This window comes from Brassica oleracea, chromosome C3 (genome assembly GCF_000695525.1).
Source record: "Brassica oleracea var. oleracea cultivar TO1000 chromosome C3, BOL, whole genome shotgun sequence".
In the NCBI taxonomy this organism is placed as follows: Eukaryota; Viridiplantae; Streptophyta; class Magnoliopsida; order Brassicales; family Brassicaceae; genus Brassica; species Brassica oleracea.
The window spans coordinates 61142358-61155612 of record NC_027750.1 but is presented as its reverse complement, the minus strand read 5'-3'; the positions used below and the strand labels follow the sequence as shown (position 1 = coordinate 61155612).

Here is a 13255-nt window from a genome sequence, read left to right as displayed (position 1 = left end):
CTTGCGTAAAATTTTCAAGATTTATTGACACTTATACAATCACAAACGCATATTATTAATTGACATTTACATTGACTGAAGAAATCTGACTTTGGGAATTAGCAACTCCACTGAAAGGTGGGTTTGCAGCTCCATGTTAGAAGAATTCCATTCAAAGGTGGTTTTGCAGCTCCATGTTAGAAGAATTATATGACTCTTTGAGAGCTCATTTGCTGTTCTTTTTTTTCTTGTAACGTCTCATCTGCTTCTAATGCCTGAACAATATGTTAGAAATGTTTTGAGTACAACAAAAAGTCTATAGAGATTCATGTATTGAACGTTTATGGGTTTGGAGACATTGAATAGTATCTTTCCTACTTTAGTGAAGATGAACCCTAGAAACACCAATACTTTCAGAGCAGAGAAAAAAATCTATGTTAACCACAACATAAACAGGAACACACTGGAGTAATAATGACTGGATGATTAAGCACTAACCAAAACATATAGCAAGATCGGAGAATTTGTTTTTTCTACAAAGCTTCAGTTGGGAAACGTGAGTATAATCTAATGGCATCTTCGGTTTGTTTCTGCAAAAAAATGAAATAGTTGAAGATATTAGACGATCGAATTGAGATGAAGAGATGTGTCTAAACCTCTACCAAATGAAACTACTTAAAATCGATGAATCAGATAAGTAGATGAATAAATGATCCAAGAGAGTCTAGGGATAGCTAGGAAAGGTGAAGCGGTGAAGTTCAGCGTGAGTATTACAATAGAAGATGCCGAAACGGTTTAGAGATCGTGATATCGAAGTGGTTTTGGATGAATTTTAGAAAGAAAGCTTTGTGCTATTTTGACTCCGGTTTTTAAAATTGGAGTATAGACACTCATATTCTGTTTTCAATGGGGCGTTTCGTTGTTAATTGTTTGTCAAGTTCAAGAAAATAGGATATGAGTATGGAAAAGAAATCGTGGATGAATTAGAAAGAAGATAGTGGGTAGTTACATTTTTTTTTTCTAATCATCATTTTGTTTTAAATGATTTTTTCCTTTATTTTTGTAAACACTAATTATGTGGCAGAATTTGATGATTTGATTGGTCATGTGACTTGTGCTTTAGTATCTAAAGGATATATTAAATAACTAAGAAATCAGTTACTATTATATAATAAATTGGCGTGCGCATATAAATCAAATGACCACTCTTGTTTATTCGCAATCATTTTAGGGTAAATAAATCAAAATAATCAAGCTTATCTATCGTATATGATAGATATATAATTAAATCTAAATGATATTAACATAGATATATAGTATACTTTTAATATATATATTTATTAAATGAGGTTCTACTCATATGATTTTATGATTATTTGCATATTTGTATAGCAAAATTTTACACCAACGATTTTTTTTTTTAATGTGAAATGTTTAGTGGTTTAAATAATTTATAATCATTTAAAAAAAACAATGAAGATTTCAAAATTAAAATATTAACTTTTCAATATATGTTCAACGCATATATCAAAATATAAGTATGTATCTTCATATGATGTATAGTTTAATTTAAACGATATGAAATATATATGTATATATATTAGCATAAACACCTATTAAAATACAATTATTTATTCATATGATTTTATAATCATTGTATCTTATTATAGAAAAAAAATAAACCTTGATTACAAAAGTTTATGTGAAAATTTTAAGAGTTTTAGTAATTTATACTAGTTTTGAAAATTTTTAAATACAACATTTATCAAAAAAATCTAAATTTTTATTATATGATTAATGTAATTATGTAATTTATTTTAATAATAAATAATTAAACAAAAATGATAGAAAATATACAGATTGTTAACAAACATTTATTATTTAAAATAATTAATTGTCATATATATCTTAATCACATTAGGTAATTCTGCAGGTTTTATTTAAGGAAAAAATATATAATAATTTCAATTTGATAAATGAATGGTCCATAATGGACATACTATATAATATAACATTTCCTAGCAATGTAATTTTGGAGTAACAAAATTCTCAATTGATTCTCAAGCCGCATTCCATAATGGACATACTATATAATATGAAGTAAGCAAAAATAGCATTCCATTTACGTAACAACTCAGCATGACATTTTTTTAGTTAGTACAAACTACTGATTATAAGGCTCTAACTGGTAACCATAAAAGGAATAAAAGGAATAGGAAAAAAGGAATAAAATGGAATAAAATAAAATGAAAATCTATTCCTCTTCCATTTTGTCAAGGAATAATTGTAGTCTTTTATTCCTTAAATCTTAAGGAATGTTAAGGAATCATAAGTAACAAATATTCTTTGTAAATGGTGAAAATTATAAGGAATGCTAAGGAATTAGCTATTCCCACCCATTCCCTTGATCACCATTTGGAGCCTTAAAATGTTTTTCTATTAATAGATATGGGATATTTCATTTTTAGTTTCTACTAATTTTTTTTACTTCATACGAAAAAAGGAAAACGTATTGAATGCTTAAATTTTTTTTAAAAAATAGTTTTCTTTAATTTGTCACAACCCCGACCAGCTCTAAGGCCTATGAAACTGAAGGTCCATCTACTAAGGTTCTTTTCACATGCCAGTCCCTAGTAGCGACGAGCAGCATCGATTAAAATGTTGTTCATTACCTGTTTTTGCATGACTGATCAAATGTGGCGATCAATTGTAGTGTGATCAGTGACAGCAATTTCCAGTGTATGTTATTTGCGTTTTACATGTTACGTATATAATTAAATTGACCCTGAAATATAATTCAAAACAATTATTGTTATTTATTTATAATCATCTATAGTAAATAAATATAAACAATCTATAGATGGCAAAAAAATAATATAAACAATCATTTTTATATATTTAATATAACTATTTATTAGATGAAGTTTTCTACTCATATGATTTCATGATAGTGATTTGGTAAGATTTCATTTTTTTCTTCAAAATCTCATATTATTGAATCTAGTATTTATAAATATTATCTTATTTTTTGTTAAAGAAATAAGAAAATTTTGATATTTTTTTCTCAAAATCTCATATTTTGATAATATTATCTTATCATCTTAAATCCTTGCCTATTGGATTTATCATTTAAAAAAAAATCTATCAAATACTTTTCACCAAATAAAACATCTCAGAAATTATTCGGAATTATCTGAAAATGATTTGTGGTTAAAATTTCACGTACACAAATACCAGGACATTAACTAGCTTCACTGAGCAACTGAGCACGTTATGTTTTCTCGATTTAAATCCTTGCTTCTTTTCTGAATTTTCTTAGTTTATCGATTTATTTATGTATCTTAGATGGATTCTCTGTGCTAAGGCTAGGCAGCTTGACTTGTGGTTAATTTGATCACAAGAACAACATAGTGGACAAAGAAGGAAGTAGGATTAACAGAATTATCAAGAACGAATTGCAGATCACATTGATCAAGCTACTGGATCCTCCTGCTTATCTGGTTGGGGAAACAGTATGCGGTGGCCATACAAATACAAGTTGAAGAAAATTATGAGAGATTCGGAGCTGTTGAATGATTTAGCCAGGGAAAGCGAGAAAGCAAACAAAATTTTATGACACGTGCATCAAGATTTTATTCATGTTCCTTGTGTTTCCAACTATGCCTTACAATAGTCTCGGATTGTGTCGTCGCATGTTTAACACAATCCTTTTGTTTTTTTTCTAATTTTGCTTATAGCTTGATGGACACCTTTGTTCGAGGTTCTGTATAGAGAAGCAGAACTGACCAGTGACCACAATGAAAAAGTTACATAACTCTAACCCTGAAGTTAAATATAGGAGCTTAGATATGTTGTCAAACTCTCTGTAACTTGGAATGAATATAACTGAAGAAAACTAGAGTATAACCAGCTTGAAGTGGAGCTTCACGAATCAGCTCAATCACTTTCTTAAGCTCTGTAGCTATATATCACAAGTCCTTAAATAACAACAAGGGCCATAACTGGAGATAACAGCTATGGTGGTCGTGACTCACCTCCGCTTGAATCATCCAACTAAATTGGTTTATTCAAACCCATACATAACTAGACTGGAATTTGACCAAAGCCAATAATATCAGTCCTGAAACTGCCATAACACTTCCTGATTTACTTAATACGCCTTACTAATGTGGCTGAGATTTATCTAGCTAGTAATCCAATAGCAACTGGAGCGAAGTCATTTTGTGTTTTCTTTTAAAAATAGCAACGCTTTGAATTTTTTTTTTTATTGGGTCAGCAAACGCTTTGAATTTTTAAAGATAATCACACAAATAAATTCTCACCAAAATCTTCAATTTTCAAACAAAATCTTCAAATTCCACCTAAACTCCACTAAATTCTCTCAAACCCCTGATTCCAATAACGTCAGAGGATAAACATAAAATTTATTCCTATATAAACCCTATTATTAAAGAAAAAACCATACAAACCCTAATCTCCCTTATTTAAAGTTTGGGCATTTATTTAGACCTCCCTTGTACTCATCGCTTTAATTTAACTGAAAGTGTTACCAGTGAAAAGAAAAAGAAAGGATAAACAATGGCGTTGTCTATTCTTCGATCTTGCATCAAGTCAAGACTAACTATTGGTGTGTCTCGTCAACTGATAGTCTTGGAATCGAAAGTAACTTGTCCGGAGCGTCACGCTCCAGGTCCGTTTATACATTCCCGATCTCACTTCTGTCGAATAAATACTATTTGATTCTAGTTATTTGTAGAATTGGTTTATAGCGTTTTTAGTTTTAGTCTGATTACGACTTTGGTTTTGTCTTATAGTTTTAATTTTCTCTGTATAGGAGCTGAGTTTCTGATGAGGGTTGCATCTAAGATAAGAGCTTTTTCTTCTTTTACTCGGCGTACGCGGACTAGATCCAACGCCCTTAACCCGCCTGTCATTGAAGCATTCCAGCTTGGATCTAGCATAATTAGCCTTGAGATGATAGACGATGAAAAAAATCACGGTTCTGTGTTGTGTCACATGGATGGCACTACAGTACGATCCAAGATTATCATGTCCCACGACAAATACAATGATGATAACTTCTTACAGGTGCGTTAAACTTATCTAACTCTTAATTGGTTTCCTAAAAATCATAAGAAAAGAAAGAAAGGTGACTCTTCAGATCTTAGTGTTTCTTAAAAATACGTTTTAACTTGGATATGGATTATACTAATCATCTACGATATTTAGTTATGGATACTTTTTGTTTCAAGGTTTATTACGATGAGACTAGATATGGTGAAAGATGGAGATCTCATGACCCAACTGATCGAGAGATCATGTGTTCTCATATTATTGACAGGTCGATAAGACCATTATTTACTGCTGGATTCCCCGCTAACGTTATGGTATAGTAATTGTTACTTTAACATACAAATTGTTCATTTTCAGGATCATAATTATTGTGTTTGTAGGTAAATGTATGTGTTTTAAAAACAAACTGGAAACATGAAGCTGATGCTGAGTTAATGGCGATTATTGCAACTTCAGCTGCTCTTATGAAACTGAATATCACTCAGGCTGGACCTATAGGAGTCATCCGTATTGGAAGGATTAATGAAAATATCACAATAAATCCTACCATTGACGAGGTAAACTTGAGACACAGTTTCAGTATCCTCCTATTTATTTTTTAGTATCATTGATGATTTCAAATTTATGCAGCAACGTAGAAGTGATATCAATTTGTTATACGTATGCACACGTCAAAACCCTATCATGGCTGACCTGGTAGCTAGTGAGATCTCAGAGAGCGATCTAACAGCTAATCTAAAGCTAGCTCAGCTAGAGGTAGCTAGGTTACACAAATTCTGTAAATCCTCCGTACATTTTTTTGCTAAAAAAAAACAATTTAATATATATTGGCGACTTGGCGTTCTACTTTTGTGTAGGCTGTTAAATGCATTGACTCTCAAGTAAAGCTGAGAGAACGTTATCAGATGGACAAGAAAGACACATCGAATTCCAAGAATTTTCAGGATACAAGTTATTTTCACTACTTTTAGTGATTTTAATCTGTTTCCACACACAAAATGTGTGTGGCTAGCTAATACTTCTTCCACGGTTTCATTCATATTTTATTTTTGTAGGAACTCAATCATCAAATCACAGTGGACGTGAGGTTGCTCTAGGGCAGGTTAGTCATGTAGATAAGGATTTGCTTTAATATAGCTAATATATATGTTTACCATATTTATGTTTGTCACAGGCACATTGTACAGAAACTATATCGGACGTCAACAGATTTGACGGGAGAAGTATTCACCAAATAAGACCACTACACTGTGAAGCTGGTTATTTACATACGTTGCATGGGTCATCACTTATGTCATGCGGAGAGACACAGGTTATTTTGTGTTGAACGAAACGTCAAGTGTAATTATTTTGTCTACTCTTACTCAAACCTGGTTGTCTTTAAAGGTATTATGCACTGCATCAATTGGTAAACCTGGAGAAACACAAAGCGTTGACGTGCTCCCAAGAAAAAGTTTTCGTGTTGATTATGATTTTCCACCATTTTGTACAAATCATATCGTAGACATTTTTTCACGTCGATGGCTCGAAATTGGCGACGGTATGTTCCATAGTTTCACAGCTTTATCTTTCAATATGCTCCAAATAGTTTTCAGTATTCTTTTGTTTTCTTTTATGTGTGGTAGGAATGTTTACTGAGAAAGCCTTGCTTGCTGTCATTCCCTCTCAAAGAGATTTTCCATATGCTATTCACCTTAACTCAGAGGTGTTAGCCTCAGATGGCTCTTCATCGACAACAAGTGTTTGTGGAGGTACCCATCAATTTGAATACGTCATACGCGTAATAGTTTTTTTACAGTTAGCCTATTTTTATAAGGTTTTAAGTTCCTTATCTGTTCTTGAAATTTCGAGTGCCATAAACATTTTAAAATGAATCTTATTAAAAATTTTTTTTGGCAATTTAGAAGCATGTCTGTATAATACAGTAATTCTATAAAATTTGGAGGCTAAAGCCAATTTTCATCGGGCTGTGACTAGGACCGGCCATATGTTAATTTTGTAACTTCATACTTAAACTTCATATCTAAAATGGTTTTGCTTCTCAGGTAGTATAGCTTTGATGGACGCTGGAGTTCCTATAAAAAGTCATGTTGCAGGTGTCTCTATAGGTCTTGTCACTGATATGGAGACATCCAACGGACAGCTAGAGAACTACCGTATAATAACTGATACATCGGTAAGTTGGTTTACTTTTTTCTTCAATTTATGTAATGATTTTTCTGGTTGAGTTGAGTTCATAGAGATAACTTGTTTTTCAGGGTTTAGAAAATGACTTGGGAGAAATGGATTTCAAAATTGCTGGTACACGAAATGGTATAACAGCAATTCAGTTGGATGCAAAGTCAACTCTACTCTCGTTAGATGTCATTGGTGAAGCTTTAAAGTATGGACGTCAAGCCCATCTTCAAATTCTTGACCACATGGAGCAAGCGATAAATTCCCCAAAAGAAACTTCTTATTATAAGGAAAGAAGGATTGAAGATGTTTGACCAAAAAAAAAAAGGATTGAAGATGAAACAGGTAATCATTTGAAGCTTTCAAGTTCTTGAATTGTCGCCAGAAAATAGATTTTCCTTTATGTGATAAACTATATGTACGGGATGATAAAGCTATAACCGTCACTTTGCTTATTCCAAACCTTTTATTCATCGTTAAGAATCCTAAAATTGCATTCAACTTGTGTGTTCATCAAGAATATTATTACAACTTAACCTGAGGAGGAAGTTTAACAACCGATCACTCTTGCCGTATAATCAACACCAACTTCTCTCTTTTAATAGGCATAACAGAATTCTTGCCAGTGCTAGCTGTGGTTGATGAAAGCAGAGAGCAGTTTTCTCTCATTCTCTGTATACTTGATCAGCTTTGTGGATATCTTGGCAAAAGATATAGGACACAAAGAATTCAATGTATTTCTTCTCAGTTAGGTATTAACAATATCCATCCTCCAAAGGAGGAAGGAATACTGGATATATGTTTCCTATGCGAATTAGGAAACATATGGATAGGTTCTGAATAGTTTTAGATAAGTTTACTATTTCCTTTTTCCTATCTATAGAAAACAAAATAGCAATGCTAGTGAAACTATCTTTTAGAAACACAAATCACATTACAGTTTACATTGAGTGAACAACGTCTGCAAAATGCTTACTCCAAGATGCAAAGTAGACTGAGTTCACAATCTTAACAAAATATAATGAAGTTGAAGAACTGAAGCATAAACTCAAATAGAAAATCAGATGATTGATTACCTCAAAAAGCAACCAAGGAAGAAGAAAACGGTGACTTATCCAGAAAACATTAGGAAATACATAAACTAGTTTTCTTCTGACAAGAAAACATTAGGAAATACATAAACTAGTTTTCTCGTGATAAGAAGTTGATATCTCACAGTCAGGGCAGGTCCTCTCTGCACATAGAACAGTCATTTTTTTCTCCAGAACCATTCAAGGAGACATTCTTTGTGACAAACATGGCCACATACCAACCCCATATGTGCAGCAACTTCGTCGGATAATTTCTGCAGGCATATAGCACATGTGTTAGTACGCTGCTGGCTAATTTGGTCTCGAACATTCGAACGTTTTCAGTACTGTTGTACTCAGGGGCGGATCTAATGAGGAGGGGGCAGCTGCCCCAGTAAAAGCTAAAAGTAAAATTATGTGCATAGGAAATATGTAACTCTCTGCAGCTTAGTTGGTTCCCGTCCGTATTCTGCCCCCACCAAACCTCAGTTCAACCCCCATCAGCTCCCTCTATTTGCCCATTTTACTTTCTTTTTCCCTCACGAGAGGTGGTTCGGCTTCAGGCCCGGCCATGGACACATGCTGGACTCCAGCAGCTGGAGGCACATTTGCACAGGGCCCATCACATTTTTTGCATTTTCTAAGCTTAGATTAGGACCCTTCTAAAAAAAAAAAAATTCTTTTAAGAAAAATGCCTCAAATTTGTCTCTGCTCAGGGCCCATAATATTATTGAGACGGGCTTATTTGGCTTCATTCTCTTTCCTTAAATTATATAAAAAAATTCCTTTATCATTTTTAGTTTACTTTGTATATATCATCGTAAAACAAAAATATATACTATTTATTAGTTAAATATTTTTATTCTGCCCCTACTCAAAATATTTTCTAGATCTGCCACTGGTTGTACTGTTTTCTTTCATCCACCATGCATACCTCACCTGTCTTTCTTCAATTTCGAGCCTGAAATTTGCTCTTTCGGCACCTTGCCATATACGTATGCGAACGAGTATGCAGCAACTAGCAAGGCATTCCCAGTTCTTGTTTTGACCGTAAACTGGAAGATGGTTGGCAATGTGTTGAGGAAGCTCTTCTTGAGTGTCTACAAACAACGCATCTGTCCTGTGTCGATATGTAAATTAGGTCCATACACGCGGGGAGGAATGATTACATTGTGATTCATAAGTATGTCGTGCCCGGTGACGGGGCGGAACACCATGCGTTCAAAATCTATGCTCCTTATAATAAGAGTGCTTTGAAGTCCTGGCACTACGTGGAAACTCAAGGGATATTATTCGACAATGTTATATCAAATTCCGACATGGTTTAATATGTAAGTCCCCTGCAACACAAAATTGATAATAAAAAAATTAATGCAAGTTTTTCCTGTTTTTTTGGGATTCTTAAATAAGAACTTCTTAATGTCCCGTCTCCTTTGGTTAGATACTATGCTTAGATACTATTAATGAAGTCGTCCTAGTTTAATTTTTAAACTAATATAGAAATAATATATTTATATAATTATGAATTTCGTTATCTATAATTTCCATAATCTCATATTATCGATTACCATAAAAATTATGTAATATTTTAAATTTAAATCTATATCTAAACTATTAAAATAAGAATACATTTAATACTTAGCCCTGAATTTTCCTCAATAATTACAAGAGATTGCCACCGATCAAAAACAGTAGTTTTACATATTTGCTAATCCATTAATTTCCTGTGCCAAAAAATTGTTATTAAACCATTATGTCATGTATAGAAACTATTTAATTAAGTTCGACCGGCACATACCTTATATTATTTGAAACCAATACTCCTGTAAAACCTATGACCAGTCGTAAACCTATGATCATGTAATTTATAATTTAGATTAGTTCATGTTTCTTCATATCCAAACAATGATAAACAACAATCTTCACATCAACGATTTCTTAAGCATAATATAATGAACTCAAATTAACATTGTCTAGATTGGTTTTGATTGTGCGTACCGACATTCTGTATATTGATCTAATGAAGCTATGGTTTGTCGGTTTTTTTTTGGTTTACCGAATTTATAATTTCTTTAAAATTCTTTATTTTGTTTGTTAGTATATTAAGGATACCATTTGATTTTTTTCTATATACAAATGGGGTGATTGGTAAGTGTTGTGAGTGTTCTCCACAGCTCTTTTTTTTTACATCCACTTTAGTTTACCAATCATGTTTTAAGAAAATATTTAAAGCTACAGCCATAAAAACTAAAATAAGAAACAAAACAGTTTTAGAAATCAATTTTTCTAGAACTTTATATTTAGTGCTCTGCAAATAATTAATCTACAGCTACAACAATAAAATCTACAACTATTATTCTAAAACCAAAAAATCAAAGCCACAGCACTTACTAATCATCCCCAAAATCGAAACAAAATATGCCATTTCCTTCCAAAACTAAATACCATTTAAATAACGATTCCTACTTCCACGCAATGAATATTAATTACAGAAAATCATAACTAAATATTCTTTATTCAAAAAATAAACAACATCCAAACTTAAGGCCATGTTCTATCAATCTTATAACTTATTCTATATAATGCAACATTCTTCTGACATCCTATGAATTTCATAGTATGAATAAGTAATTACTAACCGCTGTGCATTCTCACATAATCTGAGCAAGGTTTTTCTCTTCATTTATAGCTGTATATCTTGAATTTGGTCTTCATACCGTCCAATTTCATGCGAAACATAAAAAAAAAGTCTAATATCAGTATATTTTAATGGTATAAAAAGATCAACATAAAGCACTTTCAAAAAAAATAGATACAACATTTTTAACCAACTTATACGACAGCTTCAAATATCCCACGAGCTACACAAACATTCAACATTGACTAACATGTTGTCTTTTGTAATATTATCTTTAGGCAGAAATGTTTTAACAACGCCTTACCATGTCTTTTGTCCCTTCCCCATGTTTTTTTATATCTGACAGCTTGATTTTATGTCCTTCTCCCTTCAGCCGTATATTGTATAAATTCTGTACATCCAGTAAGAGTAGTTCATATAGAGAAAATTCAAAGAGATATGTTGGAAACAAGACATGAATGTATACAATAACCAAAATATTAAAAAAATATATACACTTAAGCTATTGACATTATCAAATTCGGATGAGAAGCATTCACAAGTGACTATTTCTTTTATGATTGTTGAATTCAGATAAGTAGAAGAAGAATAGCTAAGAATACCTCTGCGCCTCTCCTTCCATAGTAATGACTCTCAGTTATGACTCCCAAAGTCCCCTCACTCCCAAATCAAGCAGGTCAAGTTGTACCTGAGACAAGTATCAACCATTAACTCAAACCTACAACTAGCTGTTTGATGAAAAATCATTACAGGACACAAAAAGATTGAACGAAACAAAGTTTCTTCTAGCTGGTGAATAAGTAATAATCATACGACTGGAAGCATAAATTAAAAAAAAAATGGAAACAGAATCAAGGACAAACCCTGCAGCACTCTTTCTAGCACGAGAAGCTGTCTTCATGGGGGTGATTGTCTTCTATCAATGTGGTTTTTGACTTTTTGATTGCATGTCTTGAAAGTCGAAACGTGATGGCCGATCTACTCATGGAGACTAAAGATCTATCGACATAATAAAGAAACGATCAAAGTGTTTAGGTCTTGAAAACACTAATCGTTTAATCTGAATCCAAAAAAAACCATGAGTCTCTAACATTTGATAAAATAGATCGATTGACTTGGCAAATACATTAGTTGAGTGAATGAAGTTGATAAACATAAAATAGTAGCTTTCAGTATGGATTTGATTCTTCAATCCATTTTTTCTATAGATGACAATCGAAGCCGAGATAAGAGAGAGAGAGAGAGGTAAGCCAACGGACAAAAAGTTAAAGAAAAATTTTGGATACACGTTTTTTTTTTTTACTTTTCCAAAAAAATAAACAGTTAGAAAATGGGCTTTGTTTACAATTATTTTTTGGGCTATAATGTTAATCTATTTATTGGATAATGCATGATAAAATCAAATAGTATATCCCAATGTTAATAAATATGAAATCAATAGATTATATGTAGATTCAGGTGGTCAATGTTATTAAATATCAAAATAAATTTCAGATAAAAATATTTAGGTATACTTTACTTTATGTACAAATTTATATTTGATTTTTCAATTTATGTGGTATAAAAATACCTGCATAGATATGCTATAAAATAAATATATACAATTTTAAATTGATACAATCCTTTTTTTAAACAAATTATATTCACACTCTATATTAATACATAGTTTTTTGAAAAAATATTACTATCTAACTTATGAAACACACATCCAATAAGAAAAATATATAACACAATACAATAAAAAAATGGTCTGAATAAAAAAATATATGTATGGTATGAATAATAAACAAACACCCTAGCGGACGCACAGATTTGCCAGTTTAAGTTAAATACGATGTTTAGCACAACTGAGAATCGATTTGAGGAACGAGTCACGGGCCGACAGGCCGATACTATCCGGTTTTCAAAATACTGCAAATATGTAATATGGAAAATGTATTTTATATATTATTTAATATATATAAACTATAAATTTTATGAAAAATGTACATCCGCTCGGGCGCGCGGATCAAAAGCTAGTATACTATTAAAACATAAGACCTTGTTTACAGGAGTGTCATTGCCTCATTTAAATTAAAACTAGACCCTGGTCCGCGTGCCAGCGCGGGTATGAATTTTCGGTTTATGGTTATTTATTTAACTAAATGATGTATTTGTAATATTTGATGTATTATATTGACCAAGTAAATAATTTTTTTGGCATCTTAAACCATCTATTTACGATGAATATTCGATATCATATAAAAAATTGAACAAATAGACGTAATTAGAGAATTGTAGACGATATATAAAAACAATGGTTATTAATGTAAAATATGAA

General features: G+C 32.0%; 1 protein-coding gene across 1 annotated transcript; it reads left to right on the top strand.

Moving 5' to 3' along the window:
• The first annotated feature begins 4840 nt into the window (after positions 1-4840).
• LOC106333915 (polyribonucleotide nucleotidyltransferase 2, mitochondrial-like) lies at positions 4841-7782 on the top strand. The gene is made up of 11 exons (XM_013772300.1): positions 4841-5067; positions 5232-5366; positions 5433-5609; positions 5683-5808; positions 5910-6003; positions 6108-6154; positions 6227-6364; positions 6439-6592; positions 6678-6803; positions 7098-7228; positions 7311-7782. Exons 1-11 carry the CDS (start codon positions 4954-4956, stop codon positions 7539-7541), a joined length of 1473 nt encoding a protein of 490 aa, XP_013627754.1. The 5' UTR covers positions 4841-4953; the 3' UTR covers positions 7542-7782.
• Positions 7783-13255: the final 5473 nt, after the last annotated feature.